This window comes from Vigna unguiculata, chromosome 7 (genome assembly GCF_037176805.1).
Source record: "Vigna unguiculata cultivar grain cowpea cultivar isolate G323 ecotype 2 chromosome 7, ASM3717680v1, whole genome shotgun sequence".
NCBI classification, from domain to species: Eukaryota; Viridiplantae; Streptophyta; class Magnoliopsida; order Fabales; family Fabaceae; genus Vigna; species Vigna unguiculata.
The window spans coordinates 36560116-36587819 of record NC_140798.1 but is presented as its reverse complement, the minus strand read 5'-3'; the positions used below and the strand labels follow the sequence as shown (position 1 = coordinate 36587819).

The window sequence follows — 27704 nt, the reverse complement described above, 5'->3', positions numbered from 1 at the left end:
TGAAGCATAATTACTGCTAATCGAACAGCATTATTTAATGATGACTTCAAACAATCTGATCCTGGACTTCAGGCAGACAAACAAATGCTGAAATTGCTCTTATGAGCAACAGGATTTAAATTTACAAATAATTTGAATAAATTACAAATAAACATTTTACTACTTACGCAATGCACACAGCAGCAAGTGCCTTATAAGTTAAAGGAAAAACATGTTTGTTGGGAGAAACAAGACCACAGTTCCCAGATACACATAAATTAGAAAAATGAGGAACTAATCTCACTGAAAATTTCACTGGCTGCCAATCTCCAAGTCTGCTTGTCCAGTTACTTTGGCCATATCAATTTCTTCAATATGATTGAGCTTGTTTTTTGGGTCACATAAGTCATTCACATCACTCTTAACATCATTGTTGTTGGTCTTCAGTGTTTGATGCTTTCTCCTGATGCCAGCTCCTTTCTCCTTAGCCCCTTCAGATAAATTAACTGCACCATTGTTGCTCTTTTGCCGGCCCAGCTTTGGAGATTTTGCTCGCGTGGCTGGTAGCTGACCCAGACATAATACTCAACTTTTGTCAAGCACAGAAGTTGAAAATATGTCTATGTAATTAGATCTTTCACAATTATAATGAGCAGTTTTTCAGTCACTGTTGAAATTTAGTTCTAGAGCTTAACATGAACACAACATTGTTGTTTTTAAACTGAGCCCCATACATGATACCATTACAAGTACAAGAACAGTACATACCTTCTTCAGCTCAACCTTGGGAGGAGGCCCCTCATGGTAAAAGCTAGGCATAGGGCTTGCTTTAAAAGTTAAACTCTTCCTTAGCTGCTTAATAGCTTCCTCCATCTCTTCCTTAAATGTTTAGAAATTGATGAAGGAATTGGAGTGAGAAAACAAACTATGTTCTTAAAGAAAGGAGTAACAAAATGGCGATGTATTCCCAAGTTTTGAATATACAGGATAAAGTGTTGCACCTTGGTCCTTGCTTCACTTTGATTCTTCTCAGCTTCCATTGCTTGGTGCTTTTCCTCCAATTTTGTATAAAACTATTTAAGGGACCATGCACATATCAATTTGAGGTAGGAAAACCTATTCAAACAAAGCTAACTAATACACAGGTTGTTACCTCCTTCCTTTTTTCTGCACGTTCAGTGGACCTAAACACAGGAGCAGAAGAAACAGTTGCCCTGGATTTGATTGACCGCATAGAAGTTCCGGTTCTTTACATGGTCAAGTAGTAATAGAAATTTCAAATTCTAAAGCAAGTAGACCCATTGCCAGAATAAGAAAAAACATGACATGAGAATTTTATACTTATCAACTTAAACATTTTTAAGAGGATACATTGAAGTTACGGAGCAAGCATCATCCTCATCAGGATGCTTCTTGTTATCAGGTTGCAATGGCTTTCTTGAAACTAAAGGAGATTTCAACTGCAAGTGGAAGCAGAGAAAATAAAAGATTTAAGACTAACTGTGAATAAATAGTAACAAGACAAAAGCTAACCATAAACAGTTTATCAGTGACTCGGTCAAACCAAATTTAATTCCATTTAATTGCAGCAATCCTTATAAGATAACTATTTTACCATTCTGAAGAACCTCTTAATGGGCTAGACGTCAAAAGTTTAAGCTCTCTGGTTCTGAACTTTGTATGAATATACAAGAGATAATATATAAACTTAAAAAGTTTTTCTTCCCTGATGATATACTTAAGAAAGCACAGTGATAGAAGGGTTTATTTTTAAAACTTTCCACAAATATAAATAAAGACATCACAATGATTAAAGATGGAAATAAATTTAACATATCAGCATATACCTGATTCTGTTTAAACATATTGGGAGATAACACGCTTTTTTTATTTAAAGATTTTCTCTCATTATTGGCTTTGTTGTCTTCTTCAAAAGCAGGACGAGTTCCAACTGAAGCACGCTTCTCGGTTGCTAAGGAAAACGGCTGTGGAATTGTGGGCTTGATTTGGGCACTACCTGTACACCTGCTATGAATATTTCCAGTATTTCCAGCAGGAGGTCTTGATCCATTCTTCACAGTGTCCCGTGGCTTGTGTTTACCCCTTGTTTTGTGGGATTTAAAACTTTTCTCACTGACAACATCCTCAGAATCTGATGTTAACTTCTCCTCGCATTTTTTAAGATTATTGACATCAGAGACCTTAACAGAAACTTCTGTGGTGCATTCCTTCACCTCATACTCCTTTGCACTTTCCTCTGAACTATGATGTTCAGTTGTCTCGTTGATTTGTTCATAAGACTCTGTAATATTGTGATGGTCACCTCCAGCTTCATGACCTGAATCATGGGGAATGCCATCCGAATATACTACGACATGATCTGGCTCCTTGATGATACAAATATCTGTATCTTCTATTCCCATTGCTCTATAGCAAAGAAATGCGAAAACTAAATAAATTGAGTTGGCTGAAATGTCACAAATAATCAGGATAGTTTGTTTTACAGTTCTCTATTACAATTGGCATACATAACAGAAAAATAAGTACATGCCTAATTGAGAAGGGGCGCAATATAATACATATAATAATATTTTTGGATTTCGTTTAGTATTGAAAGACTCAGTTCATTCTCTGATCAATACCTGAAATTACATTACAAACATCTAAAATCTTCATCTAAAATATGATAATTCTCATGATGTTGATGGTGAAATTGAGTTTGAAAAATTAAAGTTCATTTGAGAGATTCTAACAATTAAATCAAAATCAAGTTTTATGATATTGAATTCTTTGAAGACATTTAGTTGTTTCCCTAATGCATGCATAACTTATAAAATAATATTAAATATTCCTATTATTGATGCACCCACTAAAAGAAGTTTTCTGAAATTAAAATTGTTTAAATCTTATTTGCAATCTGCCAAAACAGATTCAATAGTCCTGCTCTAACTCCTATTCAATTTTTTTTTTTAAATTATTATGAGAGAAATATTGGTGTTTTTGCAACCAAAATAAAATACACAAAGAACAATATTTATCAGTTTTCCCCAAGGCACAAAAAATTTGGGGTCAACCCTGAACCTATTTTGGATAGAAAGATAAGAAAATTTAACCCACAAAAGGTTTGCACTAAACCCTTTCAGAGGAATTTCTCTCTAAAACAATCAAATAAAAAAGTCTTATCTACAATTACACATCTGAATTTGTACCTATAATTAGGAGAATATCTAGATGCTATTCTTGAAACTATGTTCTCTCCTGGAAACATTCATTAGAACTATCTTCTCCTCACTACAACCACAATTCATTCTGACACTCACTGTTACAACTAACATATGCCTAAACGTACTTATAAATTTAATAAACACAAGGCGAGATGAGAATATTCTCTAAAATCCTTAATCGTTGAGTTCAACTACAAAAGGTGAAACCAGGGGGCAAAAGATTATTTTAAAACTAAAGAAATGAGCATGACAAGTCTCTTTTGTGTGAAAGCATATGTGCATTATTTAACATAATCATATGGAATAGAATCAATTGTTTACCTAATTCCAGGCTTAAAAGCACTCAAGAAAAACTAAAGCATGCAAAAGGAAAGCCATCAAATTGGTTGGTGGGTGTCTTCAATCAATGATTAAGACTCTAATAGTTAAAAAATCAACAACTCAAGTATATCATAAACAAGACATCATATGTGCAAGTAAAAAGATGGGTGTTAAGCAAGGAGAATAAGAATAGGACAGAATATTTTCTTTTTAAGTGTAACCACGAAGATCATCCCAAGGAAAACATGCTGTGGTTTAGAGAAATTAAAATACATTGAGTTTTCTCAAACTCCAAAATCAATAAAGAGAATATCTTACATAAACGGTGTCCACCGACAAATTCAATATAAACATAGATCACACGTGAAGATCGTTTATAGTATATATTTGAAGTTACAGCAAAAACGGTATAGTTTAAATCTCGATGGATAAATTATTTTTCCAAAACTGGATCAAAACATGCAAAGATTTGGGTGCAAAATGCTTCCCAGGAAAAGAACCAAAACCCAAAAAAGAGGGGAAAAAACTCAAACTTTGAATTATCTATACTTTGCAATAGAGAACCAATAAAGAAAAAGCGAATTCCAAAATTCAACATGTAAACAGATTTGCCTTCTTCTTCCTCAGCCACATTAGACATTTTCTCAACAAGTAAGTAAACCTTCACTTAAATCTTTTTCCCATCAACCAAACAGAGCCCGATTTCAAAAGAAAATCAACCCAAAGGGTCAATGACCCAGAAAAGTATAAAAGAAATAATTGAACAACCCATTAAAGTAAGCAATAAAATAAAATAAAGAAGACACAGAAACAGGGAGTAGGAGGATCTCAGATAGAAAAAAATGTGCATTTTGAAGAATAGGAATGGAAAAAGAGAGCAGAATGACTCACATTATGAGTTGGATCTGGAAAGAAATAATGCAACTGTATTGGTGAGTTGTGTTTTGAGTTTGAGTTTATGCCTGAGTTTTGTCCTGTACTGTGTATGTTGTGTTGTCGCGCGTTTATATGAGCCTCGTCGGTCACTCACCGTTTCTTAACGGTGTTAAATTTCGCCTTTCCAATTTTGAATTTGGATTCATCCACTTTTGTTGTGGGGAACAATTGTATTGTGAATAATTCTTTTCTTAAGCCACTGGATAAAATTATTAACGAATCCCTTAAATCAAATTTAAATATTCTACCAAATACTTTTTGTCTTCACCTATCTTTCTCTTTATAATAATTGATAGTGCAATGTTTAATCAAATAGACAAACACCCTCTCGTTTTTGTCTTTACAATTGGATATTTCTGTACATTCGGTGTTTTGGGTCTTTTCGTTTCTATTTCTTTACCACAAAACTTCATAATTCATAGACTTTTGCATAACCCTTTTCGAAGTCATTAGTTACAAAAATTACTGAATGCTACATTAAAGTTCACAACTTTAATTTGAATTTAAATGAAATTTTGTAGAATTGAGTTTGAAAATTTTTTCTTCTTCTGTTTTCCCATTCCAAATTGAATTTTCAAGATAAAATAAAATATCCAACCTACTTGATGTGTTGTTATCCCAACCATTTTTACTTATCTAAGAATTATTGGAATAATAGAAATACCGTTATTCAATACCTGAAATTAGAAAAAAATAATTTTTTAAACTTAATTTTACGTGGATCCTTTATTTAATTTTGTTTTTTTACTGAAAGAGAATAAACCTGGTCGAAAACCAAATAAAAATAATACTTTTTAAATCAACGTTGAATCACCCAGTTAAAAACCGAACACAACCTTAGGATTTAAATTTTTTTTTTCAAAGGCAACAAAATGAGTTTAGGTTTATTACTAAAATCAAGATTAGGATTATAGATGAAGTATAAATCAAACAATAAATTGGGAAGTTGAAGGACACGTTTGACAGGTGCTTGATAAAATTCGTCAACAATCAACAGATGGTCCCCTCGTATATAAAAATGTTAATCTCTAGTATAAGTTTTATTTTTCTAAAAAAAAATTGGTTAAATTCCATATAAACATCATGCACAACTCACTTATATATAGAATTGCATCATAACGTGTATAAGAGTGGCAAAGGATCTGATTCCCTTTTGGATACATACTACAAAGTTTTATTCATTACTAAATGAGTATATTCTACTAAAGAATGATGTCATGAATCCTAGAATCGCCACTATAAGAAGAGTTCTATCTAGTTATCATTTGCACTTAAGGATTGTTCTCACGGTTAAATTTGTAGATATATCCGATTTTTAATACTAAAAATGGAATAAAGTTTACCTAACAAGAGAAATCACATAAAATTGCCTAATTAGATAAACTACATAGAAACGCAAATTCAAGTTATTGTAGAGCAAGTCATAAGGATAAGATTTTCAACACATTACCCTTGTGCTAAAGTTTGGAAAATTTAAAAATATGAAATTCAAAGGACTAAACATTTATAGCTATGGTTTGATTTTCTATCTTAGAATTTATATTGAAATCAAACTCAATTCCAAAAACTAGTTTAAAGAGAGAGTGATTTCTGCTGTTTGTATACACTTGTTCAATCAGGTTTCTATCATTTCAACGTTGCATCTCCATCATAAATAAATTGGAGTAGTTATGATCTGGCTGATGATTTAAAATACTAATTAATTTTGCCAGTGAGGATCACTAATCATGATGGTAATGTCTTTGCAGAAAAGCAATTAGAGAAAAGACATCCCATCTAATGCATTGCTTAGATCCTATCCATGATTATTCCTGCTTAACCCCTCGAAAAATGCCCAACACCCTCCCATAATTTATTAAATTCTTATCAATTCATTCAAGTTTTGAACTTGAAGACGTTACTCTTTGAATTTGAGTTCAACCAGAGTTTTTGAATTGTCTTTAGTCCTGGATCATTGCAAATTAATTTTTTTTAACATCTAGTGCAAATAACGGACAAAAATTTGAATTTCGTGGCTGTGGTTTTTTTCAAACGAATGCTTGAAGCTTTAATCAAAGCATATGCATGAAAAAGTAGCAAAGCTTTCCTGGGAAGTGCACGTTTGTTGTTCGGTTAGCATTGATTTTTCATTAGGGAAGTGCGTGCATTGTATTCTTTAAATATTAATAATGCACTTCACACACAACTCCATCACGTAGAAAATGATGGATACTGAAAAAGCAACCAATGTTAGTTGAAATAATAGCTAGATTTTCACACGAAAAAATTTGCATTCATTTATTCGTCTGGCAAGAAACTTAACAAAAGAAATAATGAGCAAGTGTTCATTTGTGAGTTAAAATTGCTTTACCCTGTTTTGTCTGTTGAAAAGTCATTATTAGTTTAACAGTAGTAAGTTAAGAATATAAAGGGTACATTAAAAAACAATGGTTTAGAGGTCAAATAAATCACAATCTTAGTCAATTGAAGTACAAAATAGTAGGTACAAACCTTCCCACGTCAAGATTGAGTTTTGATTCATAATTTGAGAGTGAAGAATGAGCGGTTTGTTCTTTTGAATCTCTCCATAGTTTAAGCAATAAACATAGGCATGAGCGAAACTAAAATTCATCCTTACTTTACGAACTTCCTTCTTCTTGAGGAAGATCTTACAACCCACAATATCATTTTCTCACTCAAAGGATCCATGAAGGGCTATTCCAACTACCAAACTAAAAATATGTATTTTTCCCACTTTTATTTATTGAATCCAGTTGTTTTAACTATTGTAATCGGGTGGGATTTTAAGACGCAATATGGACAATTGAGAAAAGTAAGATGTTTTTTGTCTCCACACAAAGTGGTCCAATTATTTAAAATTTAAAAAGGCTATTCTGGTTGAGGTATATGCAATGCAACTTGGTTCTACAATATCAGTAGTTTCTTTTTTTGTCTTTTGAGCAGTTTGGTGAAGTAAAATTCACTGCTGTGAGTCCTTCCACAAGCAGGCAAATATCATCTTACAACAGTAAAAACTGTTTACAAACCCACTTTTCATATTGAATTGTTCAACCCATCATCTTGATAGAATAAAGAGGGAATTAAGTTTTAAATTATTTAATCAGTAAGCTGTAACAGTCAAGAGTCTAAAAGAAGTAAATTACGTTTTTGTTGAACAATGATAGTTCACACGAACTCACTTCTGAAGATGTAACTGACTGGACAATTTAGCTAGGGTGAGCGCCAATACCTGTACACCATTAGACATATCTTGAATGCTGGCAAACTCTTCAGGCTTGTGGCTGTACCCTGCAAAAGCAAGAAAAAGAATATTGACAAATTCTTTTCTTTATGAAGCTCTTAGAAACATTTCTTTTTTCATATCCCTACTTGGCTCCATCAAATTGGAAATGATGCATGTGAATGTATGGCAACAAGATAAGGTCAAGTTTGAGTTTGAGACCGACAAAAGTTGGGTATGGTAGGATAGGGGTGGGGATCAAAGGCTATGAATATGGGTGTTTTTGCCATGTCTAACTTAACATGAAAAAAATTATATATGTTTCTGAATTCTAAGTTCATTCATTAGGTGTTTATTTACACAAGATTAGAGCTCTACTTGGTGCTTTAAAATAATTATAAGAGGAGCACAAACTACATTTTGTTCCCTTTCTTTTAGCTATGAATTGCACAAGAAATGCTGAAAGTGCAAGTGGTTCGCAATAACAAAAGTAAATACCTTTGTAACAAGGAATGAAAATCATGCCCATCGGAGACAGCCTGCAATAAATAATGGACGTACATGAGCAGCAGATATTTAATTCATGTAATAGCAAACCCTTTTTTGTGTTCTTATAACATAATATAATTGGATTAAATTATGCTAATGGAGATCTTTCAACTGCTGTCAGAATGTTTGCAAGCATTAAACTTGTACATGGCAATAGGAGGAAAAGAGAGACGGGAGGCTCTCAATAATATTATTCTGAATGTATGAAATTAGATTAGAACAATAAGCAGTGAAGCTAGAAAAAAAAAAAAAGACTAAGCACCAAATTATAGACATAATTAGGTCAAGTACCAGTGTAATGCTACTACTAAGACCACCCCAACAAGTCCAAAAACATGACAAGATTCCAAGCATAATAAGAATCCCAATATTCTATGAAATTAAAATATATACAGTTTATGTGCAAGTAAAAATTGTGAGAAAAGTTGTGAGCCCAAATAACTTATCCAATCCATTCACTATCATGCTCAAAACAAGACTTTCTTCTCCTTATTTTTTCTTTCCTCCCATGTAGTCACCATTCTGATTATCATTATGGTCAAGGTTTAGTCCTTGTATAAAGAGAAAGAAATATTAGAATAGTGCAGTACCCCCCAGTTCATGGAAATCACGGAATCTTTAAAACAACCTTTTTCTTAGTTAGGTCCTACGCCATTTCAACATTTGAAAATTTTAATAATGGATATTTTGGGGCACTTCATACAAAAATAATATCTGCTCTAGTAAAATAAACTGTCATCTTTCTCTCTCTCTCTCAAGTATTACCTGGCCATAAACAATGAGTCATGATAGGCTCTACTGATCATCAATTTGCTTGTCAAGTTTAGTTCTTTTGTTGTAATTTCAACTGCCTTTATGACAGCTTCATCAGAAAGAGCCGGTGGATCCTGATTGATGACACGAAAGTCAGAGAGCTTGACACCACGGGTTTTGGTTATTTTAATTGCTGATTGATGAATTTTCTCCACCACTTTGTTTCTTCTTTCCTCATCAATGTCTCTTGTGTCTATGGCAATACAGAATAATTACAATCAAAATATTTGTATGAATGATTATAATAAATTAGCAACTGAAATTATCCATACGTAGTGAAAGAAAAAGTAAACAACTATAGTATGGTAAAATCAGATGTAATTTAACATTGCAAGAATGCAGGTACAACTGAAGTTGTCCCATAAATACACACCAATTTCTAGGTGAGATTTGCTAGGGATGCTGTTGATTGCTCCAGGATGCAGTTCCAGGATTCCTTGTAAAATAAGAGAGATTAGTTTAAATGTAAGTTCTAGATTAACTAAGGCACTTCAATAATAACTTACCAACAGTGCCAACGGTATCAATTGACCCAGATTCCAGCACATGCCTCTCCACAGCCAGGGCTAATTCAGAAGCAGCAAGACCTGCATCATTTCTGCTCAAAAGGATATATATATATAAAGCATTAGAGTTTGTCCATTAAGAAGTTTCAATTTCAAAAGAGATCAAAATAGTGGACTAGAAAATTTAATGGATTCAAAAGATAGATGTTACTATTTGGTCTCTCAAAAACCATGGAAAGATATTGAACAACATAAAAAAATCTGAAAACTATAGAAAAATTATATCTGCATGTTCAGTTCAAGTTACTGCGATGACAGAAAAGGATAAGGGTGTAATGTCACAGAGTAATATCTAATTTAAGATGGAACACACCTGTTAGGCATAAGGACGGCGCCTGCATGGCCCCCATTGCCTTCAAATTCAACCTTTAGACTTGCTGGAGCTGCAATGGCAGTAACTATGCCTATAGATATACCTGTGTCAAGAAACATATTACGTCTGATCATTGAAGCTATGGCTGTTTCAAGGTTATGTTAGCTCCAAGATGTGTACCTTCATCTTCCAGAATTGGTCCTTGCTCTATGTGCAGTTCTATAAAAGCAGAATATGTTCCTTTCTTTAAAAATACACTGGATAAGTCGTCTCCATTTTTCCCATACCCAGCAGATCTTGCAGCATCTAGGAATGATATGTTTTGAATGTCAGTTGTTGTCTTTAGAGCATTTGCAAGATCCTCACTCCCGGCCAATAAGCGGCTGCACAAAGGTAACAAATGATGAAGCTAGAAGTAGAATATGGGATGTAGTTTGGTTATCATGTTAGTGAGACAACACCAGAGGATAAAAACGAATTATGGATTTGTTGACAAAAATCACCACAAATAGGAATCCTATTCGAAGACAATACATAAACGCAGTTTCTGACCTTCCCAAGCAACCTATCCCAAAGCGTGTTGGTTCTTCTGATGTGAATGATATGACTTCCAATGATCTTCTAGGTTTAAAACCAGCCCTGTGAAGGTTTACAATCAATATCGCAAACATCACTACTCCGAAAAAAAGTGGATAACCAAAGATTGTACATTATAAGTCTCATCTCGGGAATTTGGACCTTTCATGCATATAAGCAAATACAAGGAATTAGTTATCTGTGGAACATCTCATTTCTCTCCAGTTGTATGAGTTGATATTTCGGTAATTGCCAGAGCATAACTTGTTCCTGTCTTTTGTAAAATAGTTTACAGACATGCTTATGTTGGTTAACATGGAGTCATCCACAACACAAAAAATCCATTCATACTGTTCTGGTCAAGCATCAACTCATCAAACCACAGAAAACTAAAGTCATAAAGACTGTAGTAACTTATTAAATGGAAAATACAAGTTAGCTTTATCTTGATTCAATGTCTCTAGGGCCAAAATGTTTGAACTTTAAAATTATTGTACTGAAAGAGATGAGTATCTATTTGAACTAACTTCTGCAGAGGCTAATGCAGAACACCAGGACAGTGGAAATACATTAGGAATTAAATGTGTTGATAGACAGGAATTAAACACTTTTGTATTCTGAACATTCAATTAAGTTCTACAAATAATAAGGAAAATAAAATAAAATGAAACCTTTTTAGGACTCTGATGGCTTCAATGGCGCCTAAAACACCAAGAACTCCATCATACTTTCCAGAGTATGGTATGGCATCAACGTGCGAACCTGTTGCAACTGCAGCAAGCTCAGGCTCGAGGCCCTCCCTGCATAAAGCGATAAGGCGGTGCTGTAGTTAGTAAATTACAGGAATGCTGCTACTAAGATATAGAAGGTTCACATGTGCTTGACGACCCAGTCAAATATCAGAGAGAAAATTATAAAAATAAAAATTTTGAGATTAGATGTTATTTTATTTTGAAGAACAATCAGACACTCACCAACGACCAAATATGTTCCCAACAGCATCCTCTCTCACAGATAAACCAGCAAGTTCCATCTGGGTTTTTACATACCTACAATAAAAGACGAGTAAAAAGTCCATAATGGCAGACTATGCTCAAGGCATATCTTCATAAGATTGAATTGTTTATCCATACGTAAACTTAGAAGAACAACAAAAAGAAAAACACTTGCACCTCCTTTCTGCACTTGTGCAATGTTACATCAACATGGTTCTTTTCCACGATACCACAAACCAAAATATACAGCCCAGCCATGGTAATAAAATTAAAAAGAAAAATGGAACTTGATTCACGTACTTGCGACCCAAAACATCCTTGTCAGTGAACAAGACTCTGGTCACTGATGGAGCAGGTGAGTCAGAAAAAGCTGCAAGCTCGTCAATCTAAGAACAAGACAGTATTAATAAGAGTATAAACAATCATCACTGCCAAAAAAACAAAGACCAAAAATCGAAAAGCGAAAACCCCAGTTGGGTAAGTGGAGTAGTACCTGGTTCTGCAGAGCTTGAGCATCAACGGAGAGTGAAGTGAGTTGGAAAGAGTGAGGTTCGTTGATTGTGTAGCCAGAAAATTTCTCCATGGTGGCTGTGATAGAAGGGTCATCATATTGATGTTGCTGAGCAGAAACAGCAGTGAGAGTGAGAAGCAGAAATAGGAGCACAGAGTGAACCATTTTTTGAGGTATTAATTGGCGTTGCTATCAGCAGCCACACCTACCTCATCGGCAGTAATAAAGGATTCCTCTGCACGTGTTCTGTGCCCATTCACGTGTAGACATCACTCCTGATTCGTGAAAGTGAATAACATAAGCCCCACAAACCTACTATCTCATGATACTCCAAAGAGATTTTCAGAAAATAAAAATATCTCTATTAGTACGGGAGCATATGGTTCGATTACTAAAACAGAATAACATTTTCCTTATTACATATTTTACAGATGTTTAGTACTGGAATATATGGTTCAATTTGTTTGTTTGCTTTTCTTTCAAAAATGTCAAAAGAGAAGTTTTCAAAATCAAAAGAGTAAACGGTTTTGTTTTATAAAGAATTTTTTTTTTAAAACACAATGAATAAGGCAACTATTTATTTTATATATTTTTATATATTTTTATATCATATGTTCAACTAAAAAAATTAATCACAAAAAGGAGTTATAAATAAATTTATAAAAATAGATAAGAAAAATGAAGTAGAAAATACATACGGAAGCTCTTTAAATGAACAAGATAATAACAATATAGCTATAGACGAAAACAATAATAGAGAAAGAGAAATAGTTAGTGATTAGGATAATATTAACAATTTCAGTGTCAGTTGTTTCAGTTGAAAGAGTCTCTCAAAATTAAAGATAATAAAAACTTATTTAAGATTAACAATGTTCCAAGTAACAATATTCCAAGAAAGATGAGACGAATTAGCCTGATTATCTATTAAAAAATAAATGTTAAATAAAATTAATCATGACAATTTAATAAACAAATTTTACATCAAAAAGAGCTTAGAAAGTAAATTTTAAATGAAAAAACCTTATTTTTTAAGTTTGCTTTAGATCTTCCAAACTCTTGAGTTGCCCCTGCTACCGAGTACCCCTTTTTTGTACCTCTATTTTTTTTAACGGGACACACTTAACTAATACATTGTCAGAAAGACTTTTGATACAGGGTCTCACCTAAGCCGATCACCACACGAACCAGACTCTGATACCACTATTAGGTCTTTCGAGAGAGGATCACCGAGGAGATACAACACCAATGAGCATGAGCCCAACCCACACATAAGAGATTGACATCACTCTTAGCCCAAAAAGCTTAAAGTAATAGATTTATGGGTTTTCATTCTTGTATGATGCTCAACTTTCTCATTTTTACTCAATGCGTTAGACTCACATTTGGATTCCCAACAATACTTGTCATAATATGTTAATGTTTTAAGAAAGTAATACATTGACGACTGGTTTAATTCATATGTATGGGAATTACAAAATAATAAGTGTAATAAAATATATCTAGTATTGTTCTAATTAAAAGAGTTAAAAAAAAAAGTTAATTCATCTTAACTTCTTCTTTTTTTCTGTGTTAGAAAGTGAACTTTAAGCCCAACTCAACCTCACAAGATTTGGTTATAAGATGAGGTTTGCACTTCACTTTGTATATTATGAAATTATCTTATCTCTTGTTGATATAAGACTTCCAACACACCCCTTCACGTCGAGGTATATACATCCCATGCGTGGGTCTAGAAATAGGTAGTCCAATAGCGATCCGATAGCGGATGGAATAAATGTCTAAGAAACAAAAATCTTGCTATGATAGACTTTTTTAACTATGGCTCTGATACCATTTTAGATAAGTATAAGTCATGAAAAGGAAAAATACTCACAAATACCAACAAGAGGATTTTGATGAAGAGCAACTCAACGAGAGTTTTCATACTGATTTATTAGAAACTTGTCCAATACATAGAGTACAAAGTCACATGATATAAGGGGAAAAAGACAACTTAATATGTACCATCATAAAATAAAATATTTGATAACAATAAAATAGAATAAAAAATATAGTATCTTTATTTCAGACATTTTCTTACTCTGATTGGGCAACATGTGTCACTATCAAATGCTCTATTTCTGGATATTGTGTTTTCTTAGGTACCTCTTTAGTTGTTTGGAAGTCTAAGAAACAAACCACTGTTTTACGATCTTCTTATAAGACTGAGTATCGCGCATGGGTATCCCTAGTTTCTGAACTACAATAGATTCAATATCTTCTTTAGGATTAGCATTTTTTTGTTCCCACTCCATGCATCGTCTTTTGTGACAATATTCCTGCTATTCACATTGCCAAGAATCCCACTTTTCATGAGAGAACCAAGCATATAGAACTTGATTGTCACATTATCCAACAAAAGCTTGTTGATGGCCTTATCTTCCTTCTCTGTGTTCCTTCTATAAATCAACTTGCTGATATGTTTCTGTCACAACCAAAATCGTGACGGAAAGATGAACCAAACAAAGAAACGAGTTTTAAAAGAGATTTGCTGCTATGACTGCCATGGGTACCACTATAACACACAAATATTCAAGATTTCATTTTAAGTGCCAAAACCCTAAGAGTTGGGTAACATATAAAGATCAACGTTTTTTTTTTATGAGAGTGGAAGGGTCCGCAGATGTGCAACAGTTTCAGACACGTTGACTTCAATCCACTCTTCATTTCATTTTTTTTATACATATTATTATTATTTTTTTTTCTTTTAAAAAAAACGAAAATAATAAAAATAAAAATAAATGTATAAATAAATAAATATATATATATATATATAAAGAAATAGAAATAATAATAAGATAAAATTAAAGTTAAAAATATATATTCATACTCAATTCAAAATTCACCTTTTTTGTATTCTTTTTCTAAATCAAAATTTTTATTTGTTATCCGGACAAAAATAGATATTGACAATTTCCTAAATCATTGCAACCTTTTAATTTTTAGGTTACTATTTTCAAGTTGGAACTTTACAATATTCATGTTATTCAAACTCATTTGTGAATGAGTGATAGAAATCTGATATTTTTTATTCTATTTTATTATTATTAAATATTTTGTTTTATGACAGTACATATTAATTTTTTTTTTCTTTTTTTATTTTATATATCGAAAAAATTATAATGAATTAATATAAAAACTTATTAAATTATTTTTCATCAAACACTTTAAATAAATATTTGTAAATATTTTTTTCTTCTCGTAATTTATACATATCCGAATCTAACATTGTGTACACGGTTGTTACTATTATATACGTTGTGTGATAATATATTTCTGACAATGATATTTATATGTTTCTCACAAAATTCTAGGGAATCTTAATATACGGTGACACAACTTAATGTAATGTATTTTATAGTAAAGTGCAATCAATGAACAATCATTACCAAATCAAAGTAATAAAAGAGTCGTGAATATCAATTCAATGTCCAGCTACTTGATAGTACTGTCTAACAGCAATTGTCGAATATTCTTTATTCATAGAAGACAAATTATCTATGATGAAGAGAGAAATTGGATAGAGTACAATGAGTACAACGAAAAAACTTAATATAGTTAAGGTTAAAATGATTAAGTAAAAAATTTATTGTAGCCTATTTTTTATCCATCGGAGGTTCTACTCATATTAATTGAGCTTTTGGACTAAAATTTAATTGTACGATAAAAATATATGTTGCTAGTCGTCTTTAAAATATTTCATCCAAAAATTTTGAAGATAGTTATTATTCACATTAAAAAAAAATGTATTAACTTTAGAGATAATCAGACTCGAATTGAAATAATCAGACTCAAATAGTTGTATAATTTCTCCTATCACAACAAAAATTAGCTAGTAAGAACTGAAAACAAAGAAATCATAGTTTGTCAAACTTAGACATTTTTTTTAAGAAATCAATGATAGCAGTCCGAAAAAAATATTTAGATATGTTTTTCTTTCTAACTAGTAAAAGTTGTAAAACAAATGACTTTTTTTTTTACATAAATGAGTTGGTCTCAAAATGCTTTTTCTAATAACAAGATTTAATTACTTTGATTTTAGATTATCAATTATTCTTATAATAATTGACTGCATTTGTAAAAGATATAAAATAAGTGTGTAATAGTTAGACAAAAAAAATTAAAGTGGTTGTTATTAATGTAGTTATGTGAATGATTTCGAATATGAGAAACTAAGATAGATTTCAAATTTCCCTAATTTCATAATTAGAAACAATTTTTTTTTTATATTTGTGTATCTAATACTACATTTTAATATTGTTAATTATTGTAATTAATTAATGTAATTGTAAATAATTAAGTTAAACATTCCTTCTTACCTTATTTATTTTTAAGGTCATAACAACATATTAGCATCATGTAATATATGTACACTATTACCAATAAATCAATGTAGGTTAAATCATTTAAGAGGTTCCCATTTTTGTAGCGAAATCTCAAGTAGGTCCCTCATTTCTATTTGACTCAATTGAGTCCCTATTTTTGAAAATTCGTTGCAATTGGTTCCTTTCCGTTAGTTGTCCAGTAACACGGTGCTAATTATGTGTCACGTGTCAGCACGTGGTTTTTTTGATTTTTTTTAATTTTTAATTTTTTTTATAATTTAAAAAAAATAAAATTACCACGTGTCAATCTAACATTGTGCCACATGGCAGAGACAATGTGATGTGGCAGTGTCATGTGTCACTATTGGATATGAAAAGTCTCACTGTAGTCCTTATATTTGCTATTTTGTCTCAATTTGGTCCCAATTTTATTAAAACTGAATCAATTTCATGATGTATCAAATTTAAATTTTATATAAATTTTACAATAGTATTTTTATTATAGTTGATATTTTTAACAAAATTAAATTTATTTAAATGTATATTTTGCACTGATATTTATTTAAATTTTATTTTAAATATTTATATATCCATAATTTATAGATAAATGTTAGAGTGACTTTAAAAATAAAAACTTTATAAATTCAAATATAAAAATTTTCAAAAAAAATTATAACAATTCTAACATTTGTCTATAAATTATTGATATATAAATATTTGAAACAATATTTAAATAAAGTTCAATGCAAAATATACATTTAAATAAACTTAATTTTGTTAAAAATATCAATTATAATAAAAATACCATTGTAAATTTATATAAAAATTAGATTTGATATAGGGATGAAATTGATTCAGTTTTTAAAAAATTGGGACTAAATTAAGACAAAATAACAAATACAAGGACTATATTGAGACTTTTGACATCCAATATAGTGACACGTGGCACTGCCACTGCCACATCACACTGTTTCTGCCACATGGCACAATGTCAGATCGACACGTGGCAATTTTAATTTTTTTTTTAAATTATAAAAAAAATTAAATTTTAAAAAAATTAAAAAAATTAAAAAAAACCATGTGCTAACACGTGGCACATAATTAGCATCGTTACCGGACAACTAACGGAAAGGAACCGATTGCAACGAATTTTCAAAAATAGGGACTCAATTGAGTCAAATAAAAATGGGGGACCTACTTGAGATTTCGCTACAAAAATGGGAACATCTGGAATGATTTAACCATTAATGTATTGTTATCTTACCTTAAAAAAAATGATTTAACCATTAATGTATTAAGAGGATAATATGATTTTATTTAGAGATATTTGGTAATTGACTTAATATTGATATGCAGTTATAAGTTATCATAGTTTAGTTAAATGTGTTGATAATTTTAGAGGAAGTCAAGCTGAATATATTAGTATTTTTTCAACTTTTTTAGGGATGTAGACTTTTATGTACTCTAAATTTATATGAGTGTCATTTATGTTTTGGAGTTCGATTTGAATGAGTACTTTTGAAAATTTTGGTTGAAAAATAATTATAATTTAGTTTGTTTTGATTTTTTAAATTAATAAGTGATTCCTTAGAATCTTAAAAGAAGATTAAAAGAAGATTACATTAATATTTATATTTTTGTAAACGTACAAATCAAGATTTCAAATGTTTCTCGCGAGAAAAATATTGTGTTGACAAATTAATTCATTTAACTTATATTTATAGAAAACTATTTAAGTGATTTAATGTTTTAATTTTATGTATTTATTTAGTTATATATATATATATATATATATATATAATAATAATAATAATAATAATAATAATTATAATTTGTTTATGTTTCTTATAGTTTAATTTTTTATAATGAGTTTAATTTAATTTCTATATTATATATATATATATATATATATATATATTATTTTAATAATATTTCATTTGATAATAAATAATTGCCAAATTTTGGCATGTCAGCTTAGAGTTAAATTTGGTCTAAGATGACGTTATTTGAAACTTTAAATTAGTTATACCTAATTGATTACATTAGTTAATTAATTAATAAGTTGTTGGTTAAATCTAACAAGTTACAAGTTAAATTATACAATCAAGTACGATACATGTATTAAATTATAAATAAATTTATGTTTTGAATACAATGGCAAAAAATAATGTTATGAATAAAAATGATAAAAGTAATAACAAATGAATGGTATATCTATGCTGGAAGAATGATGTATTTTTTATTTCTTTAGTGTTTCATTAGTTAAGACACATGGTATTTAAAAACAAATAAGTTAAAAGAAAATATATGATAAACACTGTACCATTTTAATTGGTAAACAAAAGGGAGTTAATCCTTAATAATGTGTAATCTTAGTCAGACAACCACCACCGTTACTATGATAGCAGTCCGAAAAAAATATTCGACAATGTTACTATGACAACTCAGTGGTTTTAAAAGAAATGAAACCAAATGAAAAAAAAAAAAGAAAAACAAAAATAGAAAGATATCGTATTAAAAAGCTATTAAACATATATAACTTTTACGCAGTGTTTGCTTTGCGGAATATTGTTCAAAATGGATGGGTATCTGAGCATTCTCTGTGTTTGCTTCATCTGGTTTAAGAGAATTTGTAAGAGAGTAATTATAGAAATATATATTTTAAATCCAAGTAAATTAAAAAGATATGTGACGATTTACTGTATATGAAACTTAATATTATTACACTGTCCATGACCTTCGTTTTAAATCACGCGGAATAACTACGTTCGTACGATGCTCCTCTTAAGCATATGTGTTGCGTAGTTTGGTTGGTGGCTAGTGATGGTTGTGTCGGGACCATGCTTCCATGCTTGTAGTGTGGTAATGATATTCAATACAAAGAGTATCTTTAACATTATCTTATGTAGGTGATTAGGTGATTACTCTACATAGACGATAGAAAGTGATGAATCTGGAGAATATTTGTATTCTTTTTTTTAGATTTGAAAGCGAAACACAATGATAATGTGAGAGATATGTGATTTCATCTGATCCATCTGGCATGCAGAGATTAGAGAGTGATTGAACTGATTGTACAATATTACCCTCATTATTTCATTCCAAATAAATGAACCATAAGATGCTTCAATGGAACCTATCAAGTGTTGGTTGGATTCGATTCCAACTATATCAAGCCATGCACTTTGTCAAACCATGCGTTCTCCCTTTTAACCGATTCTGTTTTCAGTGGAATCTATTTCATTCCATTCACTATTTTTGTGTGTCATTCTAACTCTGCGAAGCCATGCATTTTCCCTTTTCTAAATCAAATATATTTTAATATTATTTCTTTCAATTAATAAATATTTATAATATTTTTATTTATGATAATAATATATGAAAAACTAATTACAATTTACCTAAATATCATTTTATTATACTTTTTTAACACCAAGGACAATTAGGTCATTTTACATTTTCATCTATTAAATTTAATTTTTTTAGTCATATCAGTCAAATTCTTCCTAAACTTTCACAAACATTACTCTCAAATCCACTCCATTATTACTCCCACATCCATAAAAAAAAAAAAAACATAAATATCACCTTCATAAGGCTGTGTTCTTTTGAGATTAATGATTTAAATGAGAGGGAGAGGAAGAGATGGAAAGGATTAGAGGGTGAAGTTGATGTTGTTCTTTTTAAGGGATTAGGAAGTGATTTTAGAGTATATTAGAGAGTGAAATTGTGAAAATTTGTGATTGAATTGAGTTATGTGACATGTTAAAAAAAAGTTTTAATAGATAAAAAAATGAGATTATCAAATATCCCTAATATTAAAAGTAATATAAAACGCTATATAAATCATTTAGAATAATTTATTTAATTTCTATTGATTGTGTAAAATAATAAAAATTATTTATAAAAAAATGAATAGTGAAATTTATTTGGTATGAAATTAAATTTGATATTTATTAATTTAATGTTTACATAAAAAATAATTTATTTAATATATATATATATATATATATATATTTATTGTTTTTAAGTCTTTGAAGTATAAATTTTTTGTTTATTTGATATGAAGATATTTTTTAATTTGATTATGTTTGTTAATAATATAGGTAAAAAGTTTTTAATAAATTTTTTTCTTTTCTTGAAATTTTATAGAATTATATATTGTTTATATATTTTTAACTTTTAGATTTTTAGATGTTTATTAATAATAAAATTTTTATTTATTCTTATTAATAAATTAAAACTAAAATTATATGTATTTATTTGTTAAAAAAATAAAATTGGTAAATATTAATAAATTAAGTTGTCTAAAAATTTTAAAGTAAATAATATTTTCATATGACACGTAGACAAAAAACATTTCAAAATTGAAATACTACAATACATTAAAATTATTTTTTTTACTATTTTATTAAATGATTGACAAATAATTGAAAACAAAATTTTATTGAAAAATTTATTAACAATAAATATAATGAGGATAAAGTGGTAATTTCTTATTTATTACCTTCTAATCTCTTCAAGGATAGTAGGATGAAAATTTTTAACAATCCCTGAAAGAGAACAATGTGATCATTCTCTATGTCTTACTTTCCGATCCTCTTAATTAGTAGATTCACCGAAAAGAACAAGACCTAAATCTCTTTCCTTACACCTTTCGATCTTTTAAGACAAATAATATAAATTTTATCTTCAAATATGGTCAAATATATCTATTTACTTTTAAAAAATTCGTTTAAAAAAATAAACAAATCTATTTGTTTTTGATATTTTAACATTTGCTTTTATGTTTTTAAGGAAAAAAGAAATGAAATGAACTTCTTTTGTAAATTAGCATTAACTTATTTACAATTTAATTTATAATTTTATAATTTGATTTTTATTTTATATATTAGTTAAAATTGAGGTTAATTTATAAAAAATTAATTTCTTTTTTTATATTAATTTAAATCAACTTTTTTTAAAATTACGGGTACACAAAACGCACTTAACTCTTATCTATAATTTTTTAAAAAGCAGATCCAGAGCGATAATATAAAAATAAAATTAATCTTTTCAGTAAATTAACCTAAAACTGATTTTGTATGTAGATTTTTTTTTTTCCTTTGAGAAACAGTTCAAAGATGTATAAATTTTGGTGTGTATTTATGTGAAGTCAAACTAGAAAGATGAAATTGACAAAGGAAGAGAGACACAGAGAGGTGGAGGTGCAGGGCAAAGGCATCGATGGCGAAGGAAACAGAGAGGTACTCCTGCTCCAAGCTTCTCATTCCAAACGCTCACACTGCAAAAGAACAACCCATTTTCGTGAAGGCCACGTGGTTTCGCACCCACTTCCACCTTGCCGTCACCGATGGCCTCACCGCCTGGCATTGCCACCGTACATCCCTTTTCGCTCTTTTTCTCATTTTCAGCTACCCATTTCCGATTTCGTGCAAAAACAATCTTCAAGTTCTGATTTTTCTTTTTCTTTTTCTAATTGTAAGCATCGGAGGAGGAGGTGAAGCAGCGCGCTGCTCAGTGGGACCTCGCAGTTTCAGAATACCTGGAGTTGTCTGAGCGCTATTTGGGGCTTCAACAACCGGGCTCTGTCTATGCCTTTGACGATGCTGGTGATGGCCATAAGAGGGTTATTATTACTCACTCACTCTTATCCATGTTAATGCTTTGAAAACTGGTGTTTTAATATATGTTTGCTACTTTTTCTATCGTTTATGTAATTGGTATGAATGTCGCAGTTGTCGTGGACGTTTGAAAAGGAAGGAATAACTATGCTCTGGAGATGGAAATGCTTGCTGTCTCCTGATTCTAAGAAAAGTAATGTAGAAATATTGGACTTTCTCATGGGCTCGAACTTAAACATAAGTGTAAATTCTGCTTAACTTGTGCAATGTCTTTGCCCTAATGTGTTCTTTATACAAGTAATTTCTGGCTCGCTGTGTATGTGTGTGGCATTGACTTGTCTGTTTTATGTTTGTCTGTTTATAATGCGCATTATGTTAGTGATGTCTTGAATATCCTCACTTATAGCAACTTGTAGAAAATCTAAACACACGAGATGATTTGAGAGGTAACAAATAGGACTCTTCAATCGGGTGAAAGTGGGGGTAAAAGGCTGCCTTGTCATTTATGATATTCTTTGTTTTAGGAAAGACAGGATGAAATTGCAAAAGTCTGCACGCCATTGTTCCCTTGTCATTGATTCAAGTTACATTTTCTGTCTGTGTGAGGAATCATTGTTTATAGAAAGACTGACAAGCATTATTGCTTGTAGAAAAACTTGGTTCTAATCTTGAGAAGGTGCAAAACAGATAAAATGGCTAGAACTGAATCAGGAAGGATATAAACTCTTATTCAGTCTTATTTTGCTCAGATTTCTATAATCTGCGTGACTCTATGAGGGATAGTGTTGTACATACAACAAATGATTTCTTCTTGAATCATTATGTGAAGTTAAAATATCACCTTTCCTTAAGAACAAAATGGGTAACAGCCTTACTTATGTATTCAAACCCTGAATAGTATAGGAATAGTGTAGGTACACAATGGTGGCCCTGAGCATAATCCACAGCCCAATTTTTGGGGGCCAAAAAAGGGTCTACTAAAGAGTCTTCTATGATGCATTATTTTTTATATATTGTAGATAATTAATTGACTTATTTAAAAGATAATTTGAGCAATATAGTACCTGAGGATATTTTTGGATTGCTTTTAGTACTGAAAGAATTAAACAATTTTTCTAATCAAGATTTGAAATTACGTTGCAAACATCTAAAAGTTGTTTCCCTAATGCATGTATAACTTACATATTAACTATTCGTATTCCTATTACTATTGCATCTTTGGAAGAACTTTTTCAAAACTAATTATTCCTAAATTTTGTTGAATTTTTTAAAAAATCTTGATTATGAAATTATTATGGATTATTTTGCAAAAAAAATATAGAAGAGCAATATTTAAATGACTAGAAGGACATTGTTTTATCAGTTTGTGCTGCACACTAAAGTTCTCAGGACCAGCAGTGGGTACCTGGGACCCTCTTCCCTTTCCATTAATTTCGAACATCACAATTAATCATGTTTGTTTACATCCATGTACAGGGCAAAGTTGGCGGAGAAAATGAATTGTTTGACAAGATGAAAGTGGAAGCTGAGAAATGCTTAGCCCAGAGTGAGAGAATTGCCAATGAGAGGCTTGAATTTGAATCTGAAATCTATTCAAAGGTAACTTCTTAACTGTTAGATTTTAGTTGTTTTATTGTAAATCCGCAATAGCATGGCTCAGCCTTGTGCCAAGATGGCATATTCAATTCCCAAATCACAAGTTCATCGAAACCATTTTGTGCTTGAAATGTTAAAATATATAGTTCACCAGAGGCATGGTGTAACTTGTGTTGTCTTGTTTACTATATCTCTTTCCATGCTAGCCTTTTTGTTTCCCTTAAAATTTCCTTTCCTTTCTTTTCAACAATGATATATTTTTTGTTAAAATATACTTGGAGCTCCTCTATTTTCGGCAACCACATTTTTACTTAAATGGTTTTTCCTTTAGTATAAATTAGATACTAGGTGATGTCACAATAAATATACTAACATAGTATACGAGCCTTCTGCCAATATTTGTTCAGGCTATGAAAAGTGTCAGATGTAACAATGTAACTGTAGAATATTTGTGTTGTGACCACCACACATTGGTTATAAATGACATAGATGTAATTAGTTTTCTCTGAAAAACTTATACTGTATCTCAAGTATTTTGGTACCTTTTTCTTGATTAGGTTGTAGATAATTTCATTAAGTTTCTACAAATACTCAACTAAAAATATTTACTTTATGACGTTGTCCTTTACGATTACAAAAACTTGAACATTGAGACTAAAGATTAATGTACTTCTTGTACTGAATAGTGTCACTTCCTAAACCAAAACCTTCTCTTTTTCTTTTCATATTTTTCTGTGGCAATGCCTAAATCACAGCCTGAAGGCCATTCTCTTAAGATAGTAAAATAGTTTACCACGGACAAGGACTGTACCAAGTTCCTGACAACTTGTATTATTTTTGTTTTGTTCGAATAGTCATGAATGGAAACACAATTAATAAATAAATGGGTTGAGGAATTTAATTTGAGTAGAGCACCTCTTTCACCAATACCTGGTTATCGAGGCCAACTTAACTAGCCGAAGGATGATGTTGAGTTAATATTGAAATTTCTTCATTGTCTTTGAATGCTTTTCATTACATACATGTACTGTTACTAATTTTGCATTCCCTTTTTTCTAAGTTTCAACAATCAAGGATGACCTTCCATTTTGTTTTGTTATAGTTTCTGAGGGTTTTAAATTCTAAGAAATCAAAACTGAGAGAGCTTCGGGATAAGCTGTCAAAACAAGAGAATACTGAGAAATATCCTCAAGAGGAAGACACAGACAAAACTGAGAGTTTTGGTGAAGAAAGTGATTTTGACAGAAGTGATGAAGATCCTCAAAAGGACATTACTAGTTCTTCATCGGTTGTCGTGGCAAATAAGCCTTCTCGTACAAAAAGAACTAAACGGACATGACATCTGCAGCAAGCAAGAGTTTATTTCCATCTGGAAATTGACATTTTTACAGAAATTAGTTAACTAAAGATAAGCACGATGTGCTCCTTGTTATCCAATATAATATGCCTCGAAATCCATGCAGAACACTGTAAACCTTTGTTTTGTCAAGTGTACAGGTTTGTGTACTTCTCAGGTTCTATGTTCAATGTCAAAGATTACACCGGCTTCAAGGTTGCATGCCACTGCTAACTAAGCTTCTTACGAAGTCTTTTTTTACGATAGAAATATTTTGATATTTTGTTTATTTAGTCGAAACATTGATACTAATTGCTTATAAGTTTAGTTAGAATAACTAATTTCTTAAGAAATTTGTTTCGTTACTTTATTGGTATACTTCTTCCTATTTGTTATTTTTAGAATTCAAACTTTAGTTTACGTGAGAAGTTTGAATACAGATTTGCTTGGAAAATCCAATTTAAATATATTATTGATTTTGTTTACATTGAAAGATATCTTGATAACCACCCAAAAAATTCAAATTTTAAATTCAAAACTTTATTTAACGTACTAAGTTTAATTTCATTTGGACCAATAACATGTTGAAGTATATCAACAATTTGGGTTGACGTAGCTATCCTGTAGGATCTAGTTAAGATATTTCAATTTTCCATTGGATATGTTTTATAACGTCAGCAACCTATTCAAGATGAATTTGTAACAATTTTGTTTTCTTTTCTGAATTCACTAATCATAAATGGTTGATCTTTCAATGACATGAGTTTATTTTTTTTCTTTTGTAATATTTTGTGTGTGAATAATAAATATTAATGTGACATTTAGTTTAAAAATATGAATATTAAATAATGTCATGTATCGTAAGAATATAGTTTAATTTCAAAATTTCGAAAAATCAAATTGTAAATAATCTTTTTAAAGTGTAGATTTTATAAATTTTATACTAGAATAAAAACTACATGAAGGTTTTGAAACGATATTCTTATAAGAAAAGAACAAAATGATTAATAAAGTTATTTTGGAATGATGGAAAAATCAGAGTCCATGGAGGCTTTCAAATTAATCCTGTGTCGAGATGCAACTGCATTTTTATTAGGAATGAAAAAAAAAATTGTATCCACGCATATTTGCTAATAAAATTCGCGATGGTAATTTGGTATCACGATTATTCACAAAATAATAAAAATAAAATAAAAATATATATTTTATTAAGTTAAATTTAATTAAAATTTAATTTTAATTTATATTTTATTAAATTAATTTAAATTTAAAATTTAAATTTTTATATTTTTTTATAATTTTATTTAAATTTAATTTTAAATATTTGTAAAATATACTTTTTTTAATATTTATAGACATTTATATATACATGCAGATTTTAAAATATTCGGATATATTTTTTTAAAGGAGTATCACACGAATAACAAAGTAACGAATAAATTTTTTTTATTACCTATTAGATAAACATTGATCGGTTGTCACTCCTACCTCCTGTATACGTGTCTGCAATTGTGAAACTCCTCCTCTGTAAAAGTGTCTGTAATTATGAAACCCCTCCTCCAGTCCGTACACATTGATACGGATTTTGAGAGTTGGTAAAACCTTTGACACCGACTCTGACTTTTATATATTATTATATATTCATACTTGTCATACTGAGATAGGTAGTTTGTGTAGATCTACGTATGAATTTATCACAAAACTTTGAACTACAAATTCAACTTCTTTTACAGGTTGTTGTTATCGTATAAATTTAGATGTGAAATGGGATGAATTGAAAATAGTTGAGCAGCCTATATTGAATTGTGATAGTGTGAAATTATTTATAAGTTTTGACAAAGACGTGCTTAACTAGACGAATAAAAGCTATAAATAGCCCCTCCCAAACCGAGTTAGACTGAAAAGAAGTGAGAAACAGATAATTATAAAAGCTAAGATGTCTGACGATTGCAAAGGTAAGGAATATTATGTTGATAAGATGTGTAGTTATGGTGATTTAATAGTCATAAATTGCGATGAATTTGTTTTGGTTAATTGAGGTTTGGGATTGTTATGCAGGTAAGAGTTCATGGCCAGAGCTGGTCGGTGTGGAAGGGAAAGTAGCAGAGGCTACGATTGAGAGAGAAAATCCTTTGGTGAATGCTGAGATTGTGGCAGAAGGATCTTCGGTTACTTTTGACTTTCGATGTGATAGGGTTTGGGTTTGGATCAACAAAGATGGAATTGTCAAACAAGTTCCCCACATTGGATAGAATCTGCTCCCCCTAATACTTCAAATTATTACCAATTTCACTCAGTTCCAGTTTTATCTTATTTTATTTCAGAATAAAGTTTCAGAATGTCAAAAGATTAACATTGTAAACCCATTAGGGTTGCCCTGTATAAATTTGTTGTTTTCATAAAAGGATGTACCTATGGAAAGTTTCAGAATAAACTGTTCTTTTCATTAAAGGGAGATAATATTATAATAATCTTGTATTTGTACATTCATTATAATATTATTACTAATATTTGTGAGTGGATGAAACCAGGGTAATCTTTTATATAATTTAACAAATTGATAAAGTTATTTTTCCCAATAACTTTACCAAAAAGATAAAGAAAGGATAATGATAAAGATAGATAATGAAGGTGATAAAATAATACACATAAAGTGATGCACCAATGCTATAACTCTTGAATTTAAGTTAGACATTGTGGTTTCCAACATATGTAATACCTAAGAGTATATAAATGATGGATTTTGACAATGTTAGGTATCATATCTAACCCTCTTTTGTC

The 27704-nt window shown here is 30.5% G+C and overlaps 4 protein-coding genes across 6 annotated transcripts; 2 read left to right on the top strand and 2 right to left on the bottom strand.

The window, feature by feature from the left end:
* Positions 1 to 3497, bottom strand: LOC114191762 (TPX2 (targeting protein for Xklp2) protein family). Of its 3 annotated transcripts, none has more exons than XM_028081138.2 (7): positions 3189 to 3488; positions 1827 to 2406; positions 1351 to 1439; positions 1133 to 1226; positions 981 to 1052; positions 748 to 858; positions 1 to 546 (listed from the first exon to the last, which is right to left on the bottom strand). In XM_028081138.2, exons 1-7 carry the CDS (start codon positions 3245 to 3247, stop codon positions 292 to 294), a joined length of 1260 nt encoding a protein of 419 aa, XP_027936939.1. In that variant the 5' UTR covers positions 3248 to 3488; the 3' UTR covers positions 1 to 291. The 3 variants fall into 3 exon arrangements, with proteins under 3 accessions (XP_027936939.1, XP_027936944.1, XP_085531795.1); XM_028081143.2 differs by having other exon boundaries at positions 86 to 568; positions 3189 to 3497; XM_085675669.1 differs by having other exon boundaries at positions 275 to 613; positions 3189 to 3496.
* A 3861-nt stretch (positions 3498 to 7358) lies between these two features.
* UAH (ureidoglycolate amidohydrolase) lies at positions 7359 to 12259 on the bottom strand. Its single transcript, XM_028082194.2, has 12 exons — positions 11986 to 12259; positions 11793 to 11878; positions 11472 to 11546; positions 11169 to 11297; positions 10474 to 10560; positions 10102 to 10304; positions 9922 to 10024; positions 9549 to 9640; positions 9416 to 9478; positions 8995 to 9235; positions 8179 to 8219; positions 7359 to 7748 (listed from the first exon to the last, which is right to left on the bottom strand). Exons 1-12 carry the CDS (start codon positions 12166 to 12168, stop codon positions 7636 to 7638), a joined length of 1416 nt encoding a protein of 471 aa, XP_027937995.1. The 5' UTR covers positions 12169 to 12259; the 3' UTR covers positions 7359 to 7635.
* Positions 12260 to 21524: 9265 nt separating this feature from the next.
* On the top strand, positions 21525 to 25276 carry LOC114190358 (DNA repair protein XRCC4-like). Its single transcript, XM_028079207.2, has 5 exons — positions 21525 to 21747; positions 21854 to 21996; positions 22106 to 22234; positions 23468 to 23590; positions 24690 to 25276. Exons 1-5 carry the CDS (start codon positions 21594 to 21596, stop codon positions 24924 to 24926), a joined length of 786 nt encoding a protein of 261 aa, XP_027935008.1. The 5' UTR covers positions 21525 to 21593; the 3' UTR covers positions 24927 to 25276.
* A 1568-nt stretch (positions 25277 to 26844) lies between these two features.
* LOC146884848 (inhibitor of trypsin and hageman factor-like) lies at positions 26845 to 27374 on the top strand. Its single transcript, XM_085665192.1, has 2 exons — positions 26845 to 26878; positions 26982 to 27374. The coding sequence occupies exons 1-2, from the start codon at positions 26860 to 26862 to the stop codon at positions 27173 to 27175; spliced, it is 213 nt and encodes a 70-aa protein (XP_085521318.1). The 5' UTR covers positions 26845 to 26859; the 3' UTR covers positions 27176 to 27374.
* The last annotated feature ends 330 nt before the right edge of the window (positions 27375 to 27704 follow it).

Excerpts from the sequence above, each read along its gene's own strand:
- LOC114191762 (XM_028081138.2), bottom strand. The coding sequence starts at position 3,247 with ATGTTTCCAGGAGAGAACATAGTTTCAAGAATAGCATCTAGATATTCT. Across the intron at positions 1,440-1,826 it reads ATATGTTTAAACAGAATCAG|TTGAAATCTCCTTTAGTTTC; the intron begins GTATATGCTGAT and ends TTCCACTTGCAG. Across the intron at positions 1,053-1,132 it reads GTGCAGAAAAAAGGAAGGAG|TTTTATACAAAATTGGAGGA; the intron begins GTAACAACCTGT and ends TCCCTTAAATAG.
- LOC114190358 (XM_028079207.2), top strand. The coding sequence starts at position 21,594 with ATGGCGAAGGAAACAGAGAGGTACTCCTGCTCCAAGCTTCTCATTCCA. Across the intron at positions 21,748-21,853 it reads CACCGCCTGGCATTGCCACC|CATCGGAGGAGGAGGTGAAG; the intron begins GTACATCCCTTT and ends TCTAATTGTAAG. Across the intron at positions 21,997-22,105 it reads CTGGTGATGGCCATAAGAGG|TTGTCGTGGACGTTTGAAAA; the intron begins GTTATTATTACT and ends TGAATGTCGCAG.
- UAH (XM_028082194.2), bottom strand. The coding sequence starts at position 12,168 with ATGGTTCACTCTGTGCTCCTATTTCTGCTTCTCACTCTCACTGCTGTT. Across the intron at positions 11,879-11,985 it reads CTCAAGCTCTGCAGAACCAG|ATTGACGAGCTTGCAGCTTT; the intron begins GTACTACTCCAC and ends TCTTGTTCTTAG. Across the intron at positions 10,025-10,101 it reads ACCAATTCTGGAAGATGAAG|GTATATCTATAGGCATAGTT; the intron begins GTACACATCTTG and ends TTCTTGACACAG.